The sequence below is a fragment of the Hemibagrus wyckioides genome, linkage group LG06 (genome assembly GCF_019097595.1).
Source record: "Hemibagrus wyckioides isolate EC202008001 linkage group LG06, SWU_Hwy_1.0, whole genome shotgun sequence".
Taxonomy (NCBI): Eukaryota; Metazoa; Chordata; class Actinopteri; order Siluriformes; family Bagridae; genus Hemibagrus; species Hemibagrus wyckioides.
In genome coordinates, this window is record NC_080715.1 from 2,814,712 (window position 1) to 2,837,862 (window position 23,151).

The following is a 23,151-nucleotide window of genomic DNA, read 5'->3' on the forward strand; positions in this document are numbered from 1 at the left end:
GAGCTCAGCAGCTCTGTTCAAGCGTTTAACTCTTTACAAACCTCCATCCCGGGTTGCCAGATTGGACCTGATGCTTCTGTCCTAATAAGTGCATTCACTTATACACCCTAACCCTTCTGAGGAAGAAACAGAAAACTGTGTGTGGAAAATAAACAAAAATGATGTGGTAGTGATCAAGAGCCGTGGTTTCATTAGTTTCCAAATGTCCCCAAAGTGATTTATTCCTGTTACAAAACTGGGATTTCATCAGTATAAAATATTTTAAAAATTATAGATTTATTGATAATTTATTTTAATTATAGACTCTGTAGGTGTTAATGTGACTCTGTAGGTGTTAATGTGACTCTGTAGGTGTTGATGTGTCTCTGTACGTGTTGATGTGACTCTGTAGGTGTTGATGTGTCTCTGTACGTGTTGATGTGACTCTGTAGGTGTTGATGTGTCTCTGTAGGTGTTAATGTCACTCTGTAGGTGTTAATGTGACTCTGTAGGTGTTGATGTCACTCTGTAGGTGTTAATGTGACTCTGTAGGTGTTGATGTGTCTCTGTAGGTGTTGATGTGTCTCTGTAGGTGTTGATGTGTCTCTGTAGGTGTTAATGTGACTCTGTAGGTGTTGATGTCACTCTGTAGGTGTTAATGTGACTCTGTAGGTGTTAATGTGACTCTGTAGGTGTTGATGTGACTCTGTAGGTGTTAATGTGACTCTGTAGGTGTTGATGTTACTCTGTAGGTGTTGATGTTACTCTGTAGGTGTTAATGTGACTCTGTAGGTGTTAATGTGACTCTGTAGGTGTTGATGTGACTCTGTAGGTGTTGATGTGTCTCTGTAGGTGTTGATGTGTCTCTGTACGTGTTAATGTGACTCTGTAGGTGTTAATGTGACTCTGTAGGTGTTAATGTGACTCTGTAGGTGTTGATGTGTCTCTGTAGGTGTTAATGTGACTCTGTAGGTGTTAATGTGACTCTGTAGGTGTTGATGTGTCTCTGTAGGTGTTGATGTGACTCTGTAGGTGTTGATGTGACTCTGTAGGTGTTCATGTGACTCTGTAGGTGTTAATGAGAGTTTGTAGGTGTTAATGTGACTCTGTAGGTGTTAATGTGACTCTGTAGGTGTTAATGTGACTCTGTAGGTGTTAATGTTACTCTGTAGGTGTTAATGTGACTCTGTAGGTGTTGATGTCACTCTGTAGGTGTTGATGTGACTCTGTAGGTGTTGATGTGATCTGTAGGTGTTAATGTGACTCTGTAGGTGTTGATGTGACTCTGTAGGTGTTGATGTCACTCTGTAGGTGTTGATGTGACTCTGTAGGTGTTGATGTCACTCTGTAGGTGTTGATGTGACTCTGTAGGTGTTGATGTTACTCTGTAGGTGTTAATGAGAGTTTGTAGGTGTTAATGTGTCTCTGTACGTGTTGATGTGACTCTGTAGGTGTTAATGTGTCTCTGTACGTGTTGATGTCACTCTGTAGGTGTTGATGTGACTCTGTAGGTGTTAATGTGACTCTGTAGGTGTTAATGTGACTCTGTAGGTGTTGATGTTACTCTGTAGGTGTTAATGTGACTCTGTAGGTGTTGATGTGACTCTGTAGGTGTTAATGTGTCTCTGTACGTGTTGATGTGACTCTGTAGGTGTTGATGTGACTCTGTAGGTGTTAATGTGACTCTGTAGGTGTTGATGTGACTCTGTAGGTGTTAATGTGACTCTGTAGGTGTTAATGTGACTCTGTAGGTGTTAATGTGACTCTGTACGTGTTGATGTGACTCTGTAGGTGTTGATGTTACTCTGTAGGTGTTAATGTGACTCTGTAGGTGTTAATGTGACTCTGTAGGTGTTAATGTGACTCTGTACGTGTTGATGTGACTCTGTAGGTGTTGATGTTACTCTGTAGGTGTTAATGTGACTCTGTAGGTGTTAATGTGACTCTGTAGGTGTTGATGTGACTCTGTAGGTGTTAATGTGACTCTGTAGGTGTTAATGTGACTCTGTAGGTGTTAATGTGACTCTGTACGTGTTGATGTGACTCTGTAGGTGTTGATGTGACTCTGTAGGTGTTAATGTGACTCTGTAGGTGTTAATGTGACTCTGTAGGTGTTAATGTGACTCTGTACGTGTTGATGTGACTCTGTAGGTGTTGATGTTACTCTGTAGGTGTTAATGTGACTCTGTAGGTGTTAATGTGACTCTGTAGGTGTTGATGTGACTCTGTAGGTGTTGATGTTACTCTGTAGGTGTTAATGTGACTCTGTAGGTGTTGATGTGACTCTGTAGGTGTTAATGTGACTCTGTAGGTGTTAATGTGTCTCTGTACGTGTTAATGTGACTCTGTAGGTGTTGATGTCACTCTGTAGGTGTTGATGTGACTCTGTAGGTGTTGATGTGACTCTGTAGGTGTTAATGTGACTCTGTAGGTGTTGATGTGACTCTGTAGGTGTTGATGTTACTCTGTAGGTGTTAATGTGACTCTGTAGGTGTTGATGTGACTCTGTAGGTGTTAATGTGACTCTGTAGGTGTTAATGTGACTCTGTAGGTGTTGATGTGACTCTGTAGGTGTTGATGTGACTCTGTAGGTGTTGATGTTACTCTGTAGGTGTTAATGTGACTCTGTAGGTGTTGATGTGACTCTGTAGGTGTTGATGTGACTCTGTAGGTGTTAATGTGACTCTGTAGGTGTTAATGTGACTCTGTAGGTGTTGATGTGACTCTGTAGGTGTTAATGTGACTCTGTAGGTGTTGATGTAATGTGACTCTGTAGGTGTTAATGTGACTCTGTAGGTGTTAATGTGACTCTGTAGGTGTTGATGTAATGTGTCTCTGTAGGTGTTGATGTGACTCTGTAGGTGTTGATGTAATGTGACTCTGTAGGTGTTAATGTGACTCTGTAGGTGTTAATGTGTCTCTGTACGTGTTGATGTGACTCTGTAGGTGTTAATGTGACTCTGTAGGTGTTGATGTAATGTGACTCTGTAGGTGTTAATGTGACTCTGTAGGTGTTGATGTGACTCTGTAGGTGTTAATGTGACTCTGTAGGTGTTGATGTGACTCTGTAGGTGTTGATGTGACTCTGTAGGTGTTAATGTGACTCTGTAGGTGTTAATGTGACTCTGTAGGTGTTAATGTGACTCTGTAGGTGTTGATGTGACTCTGTAGGTGTTGATGTAATGTGACTCTGTAGGTGTTAATGTGACTCTGTAGGTGTTAATGTGACTCTGTAGGTGTTGATGTGACTCTGTAGGTGTTGATGTGACTCTGTAGGTGTTAATGTGACTCTGTAGGTGTTAATGTGACTCTGCAGGTGTTAATGAGAGTTTGTAGGTGTTAATGAGAGTCTGTAGGTGTTAATGAGATATAAATTATATCATAAATTAGTGAAACATCATGGTCATAAAAGCAGCACCAGTTTTTGGCTTAAACACTAAAAATCAATTCAACAAGATCAGAAATCTATCTTTAATTTAATTTAACGTTTTAAAATTAAATTAAAATGACTTGTTTAGTTTTTCGCTTATTCAGTGGCGTTCTATTCAACATGAGTGTGAACAGCACCACCGTGTGGCTGAACACAGTAACAACTAAACTCCGCTTCACCATTACTACTACTATTGCTACTACTACTACTACTAATAATAATAGTAGTAGTAGTAATAATAATAATAATCATCATCTTTAAATCAGGTCATATTAAATCAGGGGCTTCTTAAAATACATCTGTTATACACCAGATCACATAGAAATGCAGTATATTTCAAAATATATTCAATGAACATATGCAAATATTTGCAGATTTTATGAAATATCAATTTTCACCTATACTTAAGAATATATAACAATTCAATTGCATTGATCTGGAGTAAGTATTTTATTATTATTTTTTTATTTATTTATTTATTTATTTATTAATTATTAGGACCTAATACATATATAAATATTATTCAGATTTCAATATATTCAATATATAATACATTTTTTAAATCATACCACCAAGATACTGTCCTTACAGCTACGGCAGAAATAAAACCTCAGGGGAAGGAAAAGTTCAAGATATTTTAAATATTTAATCTAACAGTTCAAGATGTTTATTTTTCTAAGCTTCATCAATAATGATGTTCTGGTCAGTCGTGAGTCTGATATAAAACGAGTCTGTCGGCTTCCAGTGTGTTTTAGACGTGTGTCTTTCCCTCTGTTGGAGAACCTTACACAGAATTTTACTGGTTGAAGATGAAATTTCAGCTGCTTTTTAGATGAACAAGCACTTGGAGAACGTCTCAGAGAACAGAAATGGGTTTGAGATCAACATTTACTTTGAAGATACAAACATTTGTGTGGGAAAAAAACAAACCTGGAACTTTTCTATTAATATATTAACTAGTCTAAAATTAGTAGTCTAAAAACAGAAATCCTTCTGAAACTCTACAAATTCTTAAAGTCCTGAGTTCCTACTTTCATATGAGCTTCATATTAACCTCCACTGTGGAGTGGAACATGGGAAAGACACTCCGTCATCTACATGGACACGAGAAAAACACTTTGGTTCAGCTAGACACTAAATAAGTTTATTGTATTGAATGATAAGCTCATAAAGAGTAATATTTCAAGTCTAATGATATTTTTGTATACAGATTTTTTATGGATTTTTTTGAAAGATTAGTCAGTAAAGTTAGTAGAGTTTAAACTAGTATAGATTCATATGATTTTAATGGTTTATTATTGATGTATAAATCCCTCACACTGCATCAACCCTTTTCACAGCAGATGTAAAGATTCATGTTATTATTATTTTTTCCTTCAGGTTTTGGCAGCTGAAAGCCCCATTTTCTGTTCATTCCTTTCTCTTTTTTTTCCTCCTCTTTTCCTCTGCACACAGTCAGCAGGAAATGTGAGGTAATGCTGTTCCTCCCTGCACGCTAAAGTGAAAAAGAAGAAGTGTTTATTTAGAGCCTGAGTGTGGTTTTGTTTATACAGTAGGAATAACAGGCACGTAGTCATTAGTTCAAACATCTGGTGAAGAAAAGGAGGAGAAGTGAGCAGGTTAGCGTGTGTCTCTGTGTGAAAAGCTGTCAGACTCGCTTCGAAAAAGCTTCAGCCCACTTTGTGGACTTTGTAATGTTAGACCACTGGATTACAATCAGTACTGTGATTGTAGCTCAAGGCCACACACACACACACACACACACACACACACTCACACACACACACACACACACACACACACTCACACACACACACACACACACACTCACGCACACACACACACACACACACACACTCACGCACACATACACTTTCTTTGCACGCAAACCTCACACACACACACACTCTCTTTGCACACAAACCTCATACACACACACACACTTTCTTTGCACGCAAACTTCATACACTCACACACTCACGCGCACACACACACTCTCTTTGCACACAAACCCCATACACAAACATACACACACAAACACACACTCACACACACGCTCTCTTTGCACGCTAACCCCATACACACATACACACACACTCACACACACGCTCTCTTTGCACGCTAACCCCATACACACATACACACACACTCACGCACACAATCTCTTTGCACGCAAACCCCATACACACACACACCGGCACGTTTCCACATACTCCCCCACGAGGCCCCTCCTCTATCCCAGAGGCTCATATTTCCTGTTGTGCTTGTGAAAACCTCAATAGGAATACTAAGTGTTCCAGTGCTGGACTTGTTCTTCTCACACTCCTGTTGTTTTACATTCTTCTCCACTTTCAGTGAAATCCTCTTCATCTAGACTGACCATGCTGAAAGTTCCTGGACTTCTTGCAGCTTCTTTTGGGCTGCAGCTTTTTCTCTGCAGCTTTTTTGGACCAGTGGAGGGAGGGAAGGTCCTGGTGATGCCTGTGGACGGTAGCCACTGGCTGAGTATGAAGATCCTGGTGGAAGAATTGTCTCAGAGAGGACACGAAATGGTGGTCCTGGTTCCCGAGACCAGCATGTTGATCCAGGGTTCTGAGTCGTACATGGCTCGGAGCTTTAAGGTTCCGTACACCAAAGCTGACCTGGATGGCAGCATGAAGAAGCTGAGGGAGAACATCATGAGAGAGCCGGAGTTTTCTGATCTGTTTGAGAACATCATCGGGCTTCTGAGCTTCACCAACATGCAGGTGAAAGGATGCGAGTCGCTGCTCTACAACGAGGCTCTGATGCAGGAGTTGCGTGAAAAACGCTTCGATCTCATGCTCACAGATCCGTTCCTGCCTTGTGGCCCCATCATCTCCGAGGCGTTCTCTCTTCCCGCCGTTTACTTCCTGCGTGGTCTTCCCTGCGGATTGGACCTGGAAGCCGCTCAGTGTCCGTCGCCTCCGTCCTATGTCCCGCGCTTTTTCACCGACAACACCGATGTCATGACGTTTCCTCAGAGGGTCCAGAACGTGCTCATGGCTGGAATCGAGGGAATCATCTGCAAAGTGCTTTACACCAGCTTTGACGAACTCACCAGCAGATATCTCAAGAAGGATGTTTCATATAGAAAAGTCCTTCAACATGCGGCCATTTGGCTTCATCGATTTGACTTCACCTTCGAGTACCCAAGACCTGTGATGCCCAATATGGTGAGAATTGGGGGCATCAACTGTGCCAAGAAGAAACCTCTTCCTGCGGTGAGATATGATGGTCCATTTCACTTTGTTTTTCATCACCATGGTGACTTCAAATGTTATTCTTCATGAAACTGACTTATTTGATCCAGTCTAGTGTCGGCTTTAGTACTGATTTTATTTTCCTGTTCCTCAATCAATCAATCAATCAACCAATCAATCAATCAATCAATCAATCAATCAATCAATCAGTTAGCTAGTCCTTGCTTTCTATTAATCAGATAAATTAATTTAATGACAATCTTGAATTAATCCACTGAACTGTCAGATAAACAAATCATACATTTTAGCAAAATTATTCTCCTAAAATATAACATGCCTTAGTGTTTTATTCCTCTATTACACTTCCACAGCAAGTTCATACCGATCACAATTGTGTGTTTAATTAAAAACTAAATACTTAATACTTAACACAAATACTTTTTATCCATTTATGGTTAAACATAATCTTGTTAAACACGTTACTCAGGTGTTCTCATTTACTGTACATTATAGCAGCTATAAACAGTCGTTCCTTCACTGGCCTTTCTGTCTTTCTTTCTTTCTTTCTTTCTGTCTGTCTGTCTGTCTGTCTTACCATGTACAGCTTCACAGTTACAGCTTCACTTCTGACTGTTACAAAGCTCTGACACTGGAGACTCCGTCCGCACTTGACACAGAAACATGCCATGAACAGTTATACAGTTATACAGTTATACAGTTATACAGTTATACAGTTATGCCACGAACATCCTTACGTTGTACCCGTCTCCGTGAATGAGATGTTGCTATGGAAACAATAACCTATCAGAGTGAATGCAACAATATAAACCCTGTGCTACTGTCACAGCTTCTAGCCTTGTAGAGAATTAATCAACTGATCCACCAATCAGAGTCCAGAACTCCTAGTCCAGAAGTCTTATTAAAGATATTATTTGAAGGAATAACATTATGAATTTTAGTAGGGACAGAGATGAAAGACAGAGAGAGAGAGAGAGAGAGAGAGAGAGAGAGAAAGTGAGTGAGAGAGAGAGAGAGTCCCTCTCAACAGTACAGTAAAGTGACTTTAGAATGTTTTCAACACATCAGCAGTACAGAGAGAGGACATGTTTCTTTCTGCAGCTGGAGTTCATCTCCTTTAAAAGGCAGCAAGATAATTAAAGGTTAAAGAGGTAAAAATAACTGCTGCACATATTACATGTTTATATATTATATTTTAGAACATTTCTCCACATATGGTTTAACCTTCGTGTGTGTGTGTGTGTGTGAGAGAGTTTCAGGGTTCATGTCCACATAAAGCAGGAGATAATCCCAGGGTTGCTGAGTCACTCTGAGTTCTAACTCTCCTGATAACGTTTAAACTTCACCATCAGTAAAAATCTGGGTGAAGGTTAAACCCTCGCTGTAATCTGGTTGTGTGTGTGTGTGTGTGTGTGTGTGTGTGTGTAAAATCATAGCTAATTCATGTTCCTGAGGCAGGAAGATAATTTGTATGGAAAATCATGACAAAGAAATCAGAGTGCAAAAGTTTAAAACCTTGAGTCTAGTCAGATTTATTTAATTTATAAGATACAAGAAACCAAATCAAAGAAAATTAAACTAGTGATTCTTTTTAAGCGTTAAATTTTATGGTTCTCTTCTCAGCTAAACTTCTCAGCTAATTCCTCAATTAATTATTCATTAATTAACTAATTAATTAATTAGTTTGTTAGCTAGTTAATGTTTAAAATGCTAAAAACAAGAATATTTAAAGCCTAAAAACAGTCAACAATGTCTAGAACTAGGTTTAATCATGGCAATAGTCTTAGATTTGTTTGTTTTGTGATCTTGTGTGAAGAAATATTTGACAAATCTGAGTTAGATTCATGAGATTTGAACCTGATGTCACGTTTTGCAGCCTGTTCAGCGTTACAGTGACATTACAGCTCTGTTACAGAAAGCGTTAAATGATGTCATGAGATATTGAAGAGATCTGAAGCTCTGTGTGTTGGATTTAGTCAGCATTATGCAGCATTTCCTCCTGACCTTTACACGTGTAATCAGGGAGCGCTCTCGGGCTTTTATCAGCTGTCAAAACCTTTTGAGAAATAAACCCAGACTGAACTGCTGCACACCAGCTCACTCATTTAACACTTACTGAATAAATAAATCCCTGGAACAGTGCTCTTTAATCCTTTCTTTAAAAATCTGCTCCTGTGAACACAGTGACTGAAATCTCTGAGACGTTGCTGAAGTCTTTCCTCCTTATTTACCTCATAACACTTTTTGTCTATTTATAGTTACAGCAAATGTAGTGGAAAATCCATGAAGCAAAGTAGTTCCTGATTTCAGTTACATTACAACAGCTATAAACAGTTGTTCCCTCAGCAGCATCTTCTCATTCTCTCTCTCTCTCTCTCTCTCTATCTGAGTGCATGTGGAGTGGGCGGAGCTTGTTGAGTGTGAGCGTGGTTGACACGTTTGTTTCTCGCTTAACGTTCAATATCTTTTGATATCTTTATATTTTTCATTTGTTCTTTGAAAATTTAACTTTTACCATCTAAACTCTTTGGTCAAACAGAGAAAGTCTCTGGCCGTCAGCACCAGCTTGCTGCCCGGCCACAGGGGAGGTGGTCGGGCATCGGAACATTTTGGCGACTTACTGAAGTATTCTCCCACTCAACATCTGCAAAAAAGTCACGCTGTCTAACGTTCCCCTGTTCATTTCCAATGAGACACTGGAAAGAGAGCTCTCCATTTTCGGCAAGCTCGTCTCCCCGATTAAAAAGATAAACATCGGAAGCAAATCAGACCTGGAAAAACATGTCCGCTCATTCAGAAAGTTCATCTACATGATACTCAGTAAGAACAGCACTGAATTAGAGCGCACACTGGCGTTCAAAATTGATGGGTTTGATTACGTTATCTATGTGTCCAGCGTGTCTATGAGGTGTTCCAGCTGCAGAAGAAACGGGCACCTAGTGCGTGCTTGTCCCCAGAGCGCAGGCAGCGAAACCCTCCCTTCTGATGTCAGAGATGATTCGGTTTGGGGCAGTAACGGGTCGGATCAGGCTGCTCAGCATGACGGAGTAGTCGAGTCGGACTCTCCGGTCATGGACGGAGCAAACGTTTTCGATGTGGGTTCTGTTAGCACTACAGCAGAAAAACCAGAAACCTCAGAGTCTAATATGTCTGAAAACACAGAGACCGACCCAGTACCCAGTGATGGGGTGAATAATACTGGTACCACTGAGCAGGCCTCACCTGAGCAATGTGTAGAAATAGATTTTCAACTGATGTTGAACTGATGATGACTCAAGACAGTGTGATAGTGATAATGTTGAACCAGGCAGAAAGTGTTAGTGAGCTGGATAGTGAAGAGCCCTCTCCTGATCTCACTGTTTGTGTCACCACTGAGGGTAACTGGGTTGATAAGAAGTACAATGCAGATGAGATCAAACACAATCACAAAAAATATGAAATTGGTACAAATTAACAAGTATTTTCCAGACTTGAACAAACTGCACATTCCCATAAAGCATTTAATGGGTGAAGGGTGCTTTGAGGACAAAGAAGTGTACAGGCTAAAGAAAATTGCCACTAAGTAATGATGATGATGAAACATAATAGTTCTCTCGGTCCTCATGGACCACAGGCGTCTTTTCTTGTGCTTATTCTATTCTGTGTGCTCATGCAGGACATTCGCATTGCTTCTCTAAATGTAAATGGTTTTGGAGACTGCAGAAAGAGAGCTGAACTGTATGAACTCATCAGGCAAAAAAGAATAGATGTATTATTTGGACAAGAAACCCATAGCAACGCTAAAAACGCAGTTGACTGGACACAAGAGTGGGATGGCCCCTTGTTTTTAAGTCATAATACCTCCACTAGTGGAGGAGTTGCTATTGCCTTCCTGAAAAAGACTCTTACACATCGCTGAAAAACATGAATTAAGTGACGTTTGGAGAACTTTTAATAAAACTCAAAAACAGTACACCTGGGCTCAGACTTCTGATGGTAAAATATCACTAGCAAGGTTAGACAGGTTTTATGTTCCCAAACATCACTTGAACGTCATTAAAAGTTGTGTTATTAGTCCGGTTGGTTTTTCAGACCACAGCTTGGTTTTATGTGTTTCAGTTTTAAATTGTTTTAAACCAAAGAGTTCTTACTGGCATTTTAACATTGTTTTACTGAATGACCAGCATTTTACAAAGATTTTTACTTTTTTCAGGAGAAATTTTAGAAAAGGAAAACGTGCTTTTATTTCTCTTCAACAGTGGTGGGATTTTGGTAAAACACAAATAAAACAGTTGTGTCAACAGCACACTTATAATGTCACGAGAATTGGCTCAATCTATGAAACAACTAGAAGATGAGATAATAGAACTTCAGTTCTTAGCACAATTCACAGAGAACCAGAACCATATTCAGACCCTCACAGTCAAAAGGAAAAAGTTATCAGACCTCCTTGAGTTTAAAGCACAAGGTGTGTTAGTAAGGTCACGATTCCAGAACGCAAACCAGATGGACGCCCCCTCAAAGTTGTTTTTTAGCCTTGAAAAAAAGAATGGACAAAAACGTTTTATTCACAGCCTGCGCTCTGAGTCTGAACACGTTTTATCTGAAACAGCTGAAATTAAGAAAAGGGCAGTGAGGTTTTATGAAAAACTCTATCAGTGTGAATATAGAGAACACACCACAGAACAGAGTTTTTTTTAGAAGACCTGCCCCAAGTGTCACATGACTCCAACACAGAGCTGAGTGCAGATATAACATCAGCAGAGCTGCACAAAGCATTAATGAGTATGGAGTGTGGCAGAGCGCCTGGCATTGATGGGCTTCCGTCAGAGTTTTATAAATCTTTCTGGCATGTTTTAGAGGAAGACCTACTTGAAGTTTTAAATGACAGCTTAACAAAAGGACTGCTTCCGTTAAGTTGTAAAAGTGTACTGAAACTCAATGGTGGTTTATGTGCTCCGTTTAAGGTGTGTATGGGGTAAGGCAGGGCTGCTCTCTCTCAGATATGCTTTACACTCTGGCCATTGAACCCTTCCTAAATAAGCTTAGAGCTAAACTAAAAGGTTTCTCAATCCCTGACTACCCAAACACCATCTGCCTGTCAGCCTACGCAGATGACATCATAATGGTCGACAGTCAGAGTGATGTAGACATGTTGCACAATGTGGCCAAGGAATTCAGGTTGGTTTCCTCAGCAAAAATAAACTGGTCTAAGAGTGAGGCTGTTTTAGTCGGTCAGTGGGTAGGCGAGGTACCTAAACTCCCTGGAGGTCTTTTTTGGAAAAGTGAAGGCTTTAAGTATCTAAGTGTGTACCTGGGAACTCATACAAAGAAACTGGGAAGGGGTCATAGAAAAAGTAACTGGTCACCTAGAAAAGTGGTTGGTACCAAAAATGCCTTACAAGGGGTGTACGCTAATCATTAACAATCTGGTAGCGCCATCTCTGTGGCACAAAATAGCATGTATGGCACAAAATAGGATGTATAGGCCCTCATTCCCTATCCAATAAAATTCAGATGATTTTATTGGACTTTTTTTTTTTTTTTTTTTAAGTTGCACTGGGTGACAAGCAGCATTTTATACTTACCCAAAGAAGAAGGTGGACAAGGTCTTATAGATCTACAGAGCAGAACTGCAGCCTTTCATTTACAGTTTTTACAAAAGTTTTTATTTGGCTCAAGGTTTTTTAGCTGGAAACCAGTGACCAGTGCCATTTTAAGATCCTGCAGGAACATGAAACTGGTCAAAGCACTATTTTTGATGAACCTGGAGAGACTGAACACAGTAAAAAAATTGTGAATTTCCCTCTGGGATTGTGAATTTCCATTTGGGATGAATGAAGAATCTATCTATCTATCTATCTATCTATCTATCTATCTATCTATCTATCTATCTATCTATCTATCTAAAACTGCCTGCTTTTTATCATAAACTTTTAAAAATCTGGAGACATTTTAAGGTGCAAAGAGCCACAGCCACAGACTCAATTCACTGGCTGCTTCAAGAGCCTCTGGCATGCCTGGATATCAGGGACTCTTCACTCTCACAGTCTCTCCTCACATCTGGTGTCACCACCCTCAAACACCTGGTGGACATCGCTGGGCCTGACCTGAAGAACGTTGATGGAGCAGCTGCTCGGCTAGGCGTGAGGTCAAAGAGGGTGGTGAGTCAGCTGCTTCGAAAGTGGACTTTGATCATCTCGCGTGAGGAGAGGGAAATGCTAACGGACTACTACTATGTGTGGACTGTGGACAAAAAAGCACTGGTCACTTTTTGGACTGTAAAAACATTATGTACAAAGCATGTGTTAAAGCTTTTAATAAGAGGTCACTCAGATGGAGAGTGGACACACCATGGCACACATGCTGAGGTTTGAGTGAGGTAGAGCATCCAGAGTGGAGGTCACTCTATAAGGCACCATTGACAAAGAGAACTGAGGATTTACAGTGGAGAATTTTACACGGTATCATTGCGGTCAGTGTTTTTATCTCGGTTCTGTGTCCCCAGGCCAGCCACTCGTGTCCTTTCTGCCTCTAAAGAGAGACAATCTTTCATGCTTTTTTTTGAAAATGGGCATTTATATCAGTCGGAAAAAACAGGTTGAACAAAATGGCTGCTGCAATGTTGTAATGGTCACTACACCACTGATAAAGTCCAGAATTCTCATTGATTTTATGTTTTATAGAAAAACAAAGAACCTTTCTGTCTTTGAGAAGACCTGGTGTTGTAGAGGAGCACTGAGTTGTGTTGTAAATGAAAAACTTTACACATTTGCACTTTGCAATTTACACATACTTTGTCTTAAACCTTTATCCCTACCTGATCACCACAACATGCCGGTACTATAGAAGTTAGAGCTGTTACTATGAAAGTTTTACAGCACATGCATTAATATTCTGATTTACCATTAAATAAAAACATTTCTTAACTCAAGATTATTTAATTAATTAATTTTCCAGAGCAACATGTCCTTATAGGAACACATGGCGATGGTCCAGGATGAGACACGTGATCCTGACAGTGACGTGTCGAAGGATCTTCACTCTCAGGTTGATTGTGATGACACTGACTGATTTGTGTTTCCTGTGCAGGACCTGGAAGAGTTCGTGGAAGGCTCTGGAGATCATGGCTTCATCGTCTTCACTTTGGGCTCCTTCGTGTCCGAGCTGCCTGAGTCCAAAACCAGAGAGCTTTTCAATGCTTTCAGACAGATTCCTCAGAGGGTGAGGAGGAACTCCATCTTCTACATCATCAGAGTTCTGTGAAATTTATTGAGGAACGTGTCACAGTGGTGGAAACATTAGAGTTAAAACCACCATAAGGAAGGAACAAAACACTTCCTGTTGTGCAGTTCTAGGAAAATAATCAGCGAATGTTCGGTGTAATGAAGTGGACTCACTGCTGCTGCTGCTGATGATGATGATGATGATGGTTTGATTTTCAGGTTCTGTGGCGATACACTGGAGTCATTCCTAAAGACGTTCCTGAAAACGTCAAACTGTTGAAGTGGCTTCCACAGAATGACCTCTTAGGTTTGTTTATATACACACACACACACACACACACACACATACACACACAAAACACGCATACTGAACAGACACACAATCACACAGACACACACACGCAAAAAACACACACTCACATACCTATAACATACACACAAATACACACCTATTTCACACACACACAAACAGACGCATATAACTAATACTCATAAAACACACACCTACACCTATCACACACACACACACACAACATACACATCACATATGACACACATAACGTAAAAACACCACATATAACACACACACACACATACAAAACACACATACTGATTACACATACCCATTCCACACAGACACACAACTGCACACAGACACACACATGCAAAAAACACACACACTCACACATACCTATCACATACACACACCTGCGCCTATCAAATACACACCTATCTCACACCTGTTTCACACACAGACATATATAAAAAAAAATACTCATAAAACACACACACACCTACATCTATCACACACACATACACACACCATATACACACCTATCTCACAAACACACACAAAAACCTCACACACACACAGGTTTGTGATTACTGAGTGTGAGTTTCCAGTGATGTTGTGGTCAAACCCTCTCCCTGTAGATGATTAACATCTCTGTGATTAAATGATTTAAAAAAAATTATTCAATAAATAACAAATTTATTATAATTAATTAATTAATTAAAAAACAACCACCAAAAATGACTTATTCGCATATCTTAGCATATAATCATTTTGTTACTTAAAATGTACTGAAGTATTGAACTTTATTAATTATATTTAAGATTATTTAATACCAGAGTTTAAATATGTATTAATAAAATCATCTTATGTACAGTTCTTAATTTTTAGAATTAATTTTAGAATAATATTCTTTATAGCAGAAATGTGCTTGTTTGGTGAAGAATATAATTGATTAATAGTTTATCATTTTTATTATTTGAATAGAAAAAGTATTTTTTAAATATTTGAGCTGATGGTAAAAATTACAAAATTTATATTATTTTAAAATCCAGAACCCTGCTCTTTAAAGTGAATGTTTTTTGTTGTTTGTTTGTGTGTTTTTTTTGTTTTTTTTTAGTAAATATTTTAAAGCATTATTCTGGGGTTTTTTTTTCAGCACACCCCAAGGTCAAGGTGTTCATCACACATGGAGGATCCCACGGTATCTATGAGGGGATCTGTAACGGTGTTCCCATGGTAATGATCCCCCTGTTTGGAGATCAGAGAGACAACGTTCACCGCATGGTGGTGCGAGGAGTAGCAGAGAGCCTGACCATGTATGACCTGACCACTGAGAAGCTGCTGGTGGCACTCAGGAAAGTCCTCAATGAAAAAAGGTAACAAGAAAAAAGACAAGTTTCAGTCGACACTCATTTACATAAAAATGGCTCGTTAACGGTGGCCTAAAAATAATAAAAACGTGTGTAATTGTGGACATGGAGACGTTTTCTTAAAGTAAAGAGACGTTCAGGGACGGAGTCTCCAGTGTTAGGGCTTTGTTACAGTCAGAGGAACACCTTCAGGTGGAGTTTAATGAGCTGTGTTTTTAGCTAGCTACTAACAAGCTAACTAATCAACTTCAGCTAAATGATAAGCTGAACAAATGCACACAGAGCCATGTGCTACTAATTATCCTGATTAACCACAGCACTCTACTTCTCATATCTAATTGGTCAGGAGATGTTTATATTATTTCTCTTGATCTAGTACATTATCATTTCTATAGTAACATGACTAGCTGTCTTACAAACTTGAACTGACAGAAGTAAGAGATTCTGGTGAGGGAACATCTCTCGACTCTCTACTCTTCTAGACGTTGATTATTTTCCCGTAGCAGCACGACCCTGAGCTTATTTTATATGAGACAACCGCTGTTGTGCTTCATACTGATGAAGACTGCGCTGGTTTTGATTCACAGCTACAGGGAGAAGATAACAGAGCTGTCTCTGATCCATAGAGACCGTCCGATCGAGCCGCTGGATCTGGCGGTGTTCTGGAGTGAGTTTGTGATGAGAAACGGAGGAGCCGAGCACCTGAGACCAGCCGCTCACACCCTCAACTGGGTTCAGTACCACAGTCTCGACGTTGTCGGCTTCCTCCTGCTTGTTCTCGCAGTCGTCGTTTTTATCACCGTAAAAACCTGCGCCTTCTGTTTCAGGAAGTGCTTCAGGAGGACTCTGAAGAGCAAAAAGGAGTAAAGTCACCAGAGAATGTTCAGTAAACTAATGATGATTGATGTGTAAGACGTTATACTGTGATAATTTAAAATAGTTACACTGTCATCATCATCGTGTTCGTTTTAATATTCAGAGGTGCCAATATTTCCGCTTTCGCCAACTCTAAAAAAACAATTATTCTTAACATTTTCAGCAAGTACATTACTCAAACATGGGTCAAATTCATAGAAGGGGAAAGGACACAGGATGTGACAGACATACTTACTCACATCACATCAACTTCATCCTGGTGAACTTGATTAACGAACCTCTAATTGTCAAGTCGATAATTATCAAGTATCGCACACTGAATTTTTGCTTCTTTGTTTTTTTGTTTTTCTTATAATTGTTGCCTGATGAATTAGCTAGCTAACTTAAATTTCTCTACTTTCTCTCCAAAATCTCACCCTCCAGACCCAGCACACACCTAAAATTAAAATCAGTTCATTTCCAAGAACGTTAGCAAGAAGGTGAAATTCTTGTTTTTAAAAACAAACAAAAAAAGTATTTTGCATTTTGGATCAACAGAAATAATGTTCAGGGTTGAGTAATAAAAAGAAGATATATATACACTATATTGCCAAAAGTATTCACTCACCTGCCTTGACTCGCATATGAACTTAAGTGACATCCCATTCCTAATCCATAGGGTTCAATATGACGTCAGTCCACCCTTTGCAGCTATAACAGCTTCAACTCTTCTGGGAAGACTGTCCACAAGGTTTAGGAGTGTGTTTATGGGAATTTTTGACCATTCTTCCAGAAGCGCATTTGTGAGGTCACACACTGATGTTGGACGAGAAGGCCTGGCTCTCAGTCTCCGCTCTAATTCATCCCAAAGGTGTTCTATCGGGTTGAGGTCAGGACTCTGTGCAGGCCAGTCAAGTTCCTCCACACCAGACTCTGTCATCCATGTCTTTATGGACCTTGCTTTGGTCACTGGTGCACAGTCATGTTGGAAGAGGAAGGGGCCAGCTCCAAACTGTTCCCACAAAGTTGGGAGCATGGAATTGTCCAAAATGTCTTGGTATGCTGAAGCATTCAGAGTTCCTTTCACTGGAACTAAGGGGCCAAGCCCAGCTCCTGAAAAACAACCCCACACCATAATCCCCCCCTCCACCAAACTTTACACTTGGCACAATGCAGTCAGACAAGTACCGTTCTCCTGGCAACCGCCAAACCCAGACTCGTCCATCAGATTGCCAGATGGAGAAGCGTGATTCGTCACTCCAGAGAACGCGTCTCCACTGCTCTAGAGTCCAGTGGCGGCGTGCTTTACACCACTGCATCCGACGCTTCGCATTGCACTTGGTGATGTATGGCTTGGATGCAGCTGCTCGGCCATGGAAACCCATTCCATGAAGCTCTCTGCGCACTGTTCTTGAGCTCATCTGAAGGCCACATGAAGTTTGGAGGTCTGTAGCGATTGACTCTGCAGAAAGTTGGCGACCTCTTCGCACTATGCGCCTCAGCATCCGCTGACCCCGCTCCGTCAGTTTACGTGGCCTACCACTTCGTGGCTGAGTTGCTGTCGTTCCCAAACACTTCCACGTTCTTATAATACAGCTGACAGTTGACTGTGGAATATTTAGGAGCGAGGAAATTTCACGACTGGATTTGTTGCACAGGTGGCATCCTATCACAGTTCCACGCTGGAATTCACTGAGCTCCTGAGAGCGACCCATTCTTTCACAAATGTTTGTAAAAACAGTCTGCATGCCTAGGTGCTTGATTTTATACACCTGTGGCCATGGAAGTGATTGGAACACCTGATTCTGATTATTTGGATGGGTGAGCGAATACTTTTGGCAATATAGTGTATATATATATATATACAAATAAGTTTAAATGCTGAACTTTATAATTTTTTTTGCTGTCTGCAGGATTTTAACCCATCCAAAGACTAGTGCTTCTCACATGTGAAATATACAGTAGTAAACTTGGAGTTAGAGGTTTCACACTGTTCCTAATTTCCCCCGGGGTTAACACTGAATCCTGGATCTTCATAATCTGACCTTTCACACTCTCACGTCTCATGATTTCACATCAGTGAGGAAAAAAGATCAGGTCTGTGTTTCTGCACTCAAATCTTTCACAGCTTCATCATCTTTTTTACTCTTTTTAAGTTTGTCATGTTGTCGTCCAGCTGATTGTTTGCTGATATCCGACTTCCTCTAATTTTTCAATCAGTTCCTTATTCAGTTTTCTTATTATTTGTGACTGATATCCAGTTTGTACTGAACAAACTTTTCTGATCATAGCTGCAAAAATAAAACTCTCCTCTTCACTTAGACTGATGCTGCAGCTACTGTTTACACGACACACAGGGACTCTACAAATCACCTGATACCAGGCTGAAGCTCTGTTTCTGATAGGGTGTCTATGCTAAGCAAATAGCCGTAACATTCCAACACCGCATTGTTTCACACTGTACACGTTCATCGTCATGATGTGGAGTTAATGCTGTAAAAGCCATGTGAAACCTTCCTCTACCCCGGGGGTAAAAGTGGAGTTTAGAAGCACAATAAGGTTTTAGGGTGTGATCAAATTCAGTTTTCTTCTTTTCAGTAATGTCAGCACCTCTGAATATGCTACAGAATTTCTGGAAAAAAAACCCCATCTCGTTTAGTTTTTAAGGAGATGAAGAGAGATAGGTGTAACTACTGACGGTGCTCCTCTTCACACAGCTGCATTAAACAACCATCTGATTTCCCCTCATGCTTCATTTTCTTCTGTTTGAAACGTCAGATTTGGTGTAGTGGGTTGGACGATTTATCACACCATCAATTTACGATGCTGTTCTACCTCTAAAAAAATCGCTACCTCCTGTGCTTCCATGCTTGTAAACTTACAGGAGGCACAGATGAATGTTTCCTTTTATTTTGAAGCGAAAGTCTTTAAACATTGGCGTTTTGGCGCAGTCGGAAACTAACACCGTTAGCTAACACTAGCGATCTAACTTCAACTGAGTAGCTAAACGACTAGCTGAATGTAGCATTACATTTGAATGAGCTAACATGTTACCAAGTATCCTAATACATTATATTTCTGGATTCTGATTGGCTGGGAGGTGTTGATTCATTTTCTAAAATGGCAGCTCTGACAGTTGTTTAGACGTTTATATAAAGACGCTCGCTCTAATAAATTGTCTTTTCTATAGTAACAGTGATTTCTTCACTAAGCTGTTTGTTTGTTTGCTTGTTTTTATTTTATTCACAAACAAGAGAGGCTGTAGAGGGATCGACTGGTTATAGCTACTGCAACATTAACTGTAAGAAGAAACAATTGAAATATGATGTGTTCTTTTAATTGTAATTGTTTATAGCTGTGGCATAAAAACAAATCATCACATGCAATATTTTCACACACAGTGATTTATTTCTTAATTAATAAGATCTGAACACACACTGAGCATTTTTGTGATTTTTGTTACTTAATGAAGGAAACCAACATTTTTTTGTGAAATCCAACATTTTTTGTTAACTTTTTTTCCTGTGTTTTGTCCTAAAGGTGTACAAACTTTTGCACACGGCTGCTTGTTGATGCTGAAATCAAACTTCTGTTTAAAGCTGAAATGATGATGGGGTTTAATAAAGTTTAATATTTTATCTCACACATGCCTTTATGTTTTTAGAAATTGTTGTTCGAATCACGATTCTAAATTCTTTAAAAGTTCATGAAAATGGGGTGAAAAGATTTTTTTCCTGTTTAACTGAAAGATTCATTGGATGTGATGTCTTACAAAATTTGCCTGATTTCTGGGTTACACATGGAACAGGAGGAAAAGATCCTACAGTGTTGGTTTATTAGTTAAACACCATTTTGCTTTTTTTAATCTAATTGTATTTCATCTCCATGGTGTTGAAGTGATTTAGTACATTTTCAAAAATATTACATTTTTTTAGTTTGATTCTCATGATTCTTAGTTGTGTTGATTTTTCTTTTTTTACTACACATGGTCTAAAAATAAAACCTTTCTTTTCCTCATGTGTCTCTCATGAGATTTTATTCACATGGTACATATGTTCTCACTCAAGATTTTTAAGGTTTTGTTTTTCCTGTGTGGTGTACAATTGTGATATACACTGCTCACAAAAAGTTAAGGATATTGGGCTTTCGGGTGAAATTTCAGGATGCACCTAAAATGCACTATAATCTTTCCAGGTGAACTTAATTTGACCTTCTCTACACTTCTGAATGCACATGTCCAACTGTTCAGTGTTTCAGTACTTTTTGCAGAACTTGCTGTTCTCTAACAAGGTGCTTAACGGCAAAATTCACAACCGGTGTTTGATCCATGAATCCACCAATAAATTTTCTGGTTCCATTAGAATTGGTATTTAAACAGTCCTCTTCATCATGCTGTTCACATTTTGACATCATGAGACCAAGACCACACCTAACAACTGATCAACAGAACCTCACCATTGTGAGGCTTCAAACAGGATGTTCTCAGAGGGAAGTGGCCACTGAGCTTAGAGTGTCACAGAGTGTCATCAGCAGGTTGGGACAGAGATACAGAGAGACTGGAAGAGTCACAGAAAGGCATAGAAGTGGATGTCCTTTGGCCACATCCCCCGTTGATGACCGCTTCATTGTGAACAGTGCCCTGCGGAACCGGATGATGAATGTCACTCAACTCCAGGCACATTTAAGGGAGGTGAGAGGAACCCAAGTGTCACGTCAGACCAATCGAAACTGTTTACATCAGCGTGGTCTGCGTGCTAGACGACCTGCAAGGGCACCTGACCACACCACCAGGCACAGGCGTTGGGCCAGGGAGCATTTACTCTGGACAAGGGACCAGTGGGCCTCAGGGCTGTTCTCTGATGAAAGTCGATTCACGCTGATCAGAAACGATGGCCGCCAACAATGTTGGAGACATCAAGGAGAGCGCTATGCTTCAGCCACTGTTGTGGTGGTGTTACAGTCTGGGCAGGTGTGTCCACTCAATACAGAACTGACCTACATCTTGTGAATGGTACAGTGACAAGACAATACTACCTGAATAACATCATTAATCCAGTCATTGTGCCCCTGCATGAACAACACAGGCCTAATTTTATCTTCATGGACGACAATGCTCCAGCTCATCGAGGTCGCATCATTAGGGAACGGCTGCTGGAGGCTGGGGTACCTCAAATGGAGTGGCCTGCACTTTCTCCAGACCCGAATCCCATAGAAAACCTCTGGGATCAGCCGAGTCGCCGTATAGAGGCTCGTAACCCTGCACCCCAGAACCTCAATGACCTGAGGGCCGCCCTTCAAGAAGAGTGGAATGCCATGCCTCAGCAGACAATAAGTCGACTTGTGAACAGCATGAGACGTCGTGGTCAAGCTGTAATTGATGGTCAAGGGCACATGATAAATTATTGAGACATTGAGATTTTTTGTTGTGGTATACCCCCCACTGTTGTTGGATTTTGTTTCAATAAATTGTTTGAGATGAGGAAATCACCACTGCAGCTTCTACTTAAATGTCCTACTTTCATGATATAATATCACTGTAGTGTGAACTTTTTACATTTTCCATAAATTTCACCCAAAAGCCAAATATCCTTAACTTTTTGTGAGTAGTGTATCTCACCCCAGTACACCTCTATAAAATGTACCCAAATATCAGCGGGGTTTTAAATGTAAATTAGATATAGGAACATCGATGCATTTATTCTGGGACTGTAAGAATATTCAATCTTTTTGGTATGAGGTATATGTAATGGTTCAGTAAATATGGGATAGAAAATTCTCTTTGTCTCCAACTATATATTTGTTAAATGGTAAAACATCACTAGATCTTCGTCATAATTCACATTGTTTATTTAATTATCTAGCAAAGAAATGTATACTTATCTTATGGTCATTATCTCATGTACCAACTCTGAAGATGTGTTTGGCACAAGTGGCTAATCTTCACCCTTTGGAAAAACTTACATATGACTTACAGAACTATTCTGGCAGATATGGGCTCCTTTGTGGGATTTACTTGAACAATCAAGATCCTACTTTCAAGTTTTTTACAAGTTCCAGCTTTTTTTTCCCCCCATAGTTTTTCTTTCACTGGACTGTCTTGCCCATTGGTTTTTTCATTGTCACTCTTTCATACTAACAATATATTGTTTAACGTGTCTAAATCTGTGCTGTGGGTGTCGATTGTATATTGATGTAACTCTGTTGTTTTGGTGTTAATAAAAATCAATAAGAATATCATTAAAAAATTTTCAAATGACTCAAGAAATCTGAAGATGATTTAATTAAAATAGTAGAGATTTTTTAATTTATTAGCACCTTGGAGCAGTGCCCCAACGGAGTGAGATCATCATCATGGATTCCTCCCTCACTATCCAGGGTCAATCAACTTGACCTACAAGCAGGCCAGTTATAACTCTGTGTAGTTGATTTTTTTTTTTTTTTAACAAATTAGGATTTGTTAGGCACCTTTAAATTATTTCCAGTTAACTTAAATACATTTGACATTAACTTGCATACATTTTTCACTACGAGAAAAAAAACCCCAGCAAAAATTACCACAGAAAGAAAGAAAAAACAATGAAAACAAGAACATATTCTATGTGCATATAAGAAATATAGTGTGTTTTTTTTAATTCTTCTTCTCCTTCCTTTGGCTTTTCCCTTCAGGGGTCTCCACATCGAATCATCTCTCTCCACCTATCCCTATCTTCTGCATCCTGAACACTTGCACCCACTAGCTTCATATCCTCATTTATTACATCAAGAACTTAAACTCCTG

At 39.7% G+C, this 23,151-nt stretch overlaps 1 protein-coding gene across 1 annotated transcript; it reads left to right on the plus strand.

Moving 5' to 3' along the window:
• The first annotated feature begins 5,598 nt into the window (after positions 1-5,598).
• LOC131354561 (UDP-glucuronosyltransferase-like) lies at positions 5,599-20,016 on the plus strand. The gene is made up of 5 exons (XM_058392355.1): positions 5,599-6,651; positions 13,720-13,851; positions 14,073-14,160; positions 15,305-15,524; positions 16,106-20,016. Exons 1-5 carry the CDS (start codon positions 5,791-5,793, stop codon positions 16,383-16,385), a joined length of 1,581 nt encoding a protein of 526 aa, XP_058248338.1. The 5' UTR covers positions 5,599-5,790; the 3' UTR covers positions 16,386-20,016.
• The last annotated feature ends 3,135 nt before the right edge of the window (positions 20,017-23,151 follow it).

What these genes read in the sequence shown, in the direction of transcription:
- LOC131354561 (XM_058392355.1), top strand. Translation starts at nt 5,791, where the DNA reads ATGCTGAAAGTTCCTGGACTTCTTGCAGCTTCTTTTGGGCTGCAGCTT. An exon ending in TCAGACAGATTCCTCAGAGG is followed by an intron (nt 13,852 to 14,072) that starts GTGAGGAGGAAC and finishes TTTGATTTTCAG; the next exon opens with GTTCTGTGGCGATACACTGG. An exon ending in AAAGTCCTCAATGAAAAAAG is followed by an intron (nt 15,525 to 16,105) that starts GTAACAAGAAAA and finishes TTTGATTCACAG; the next exon opens with CTACAGGGAGAAGATAACAG.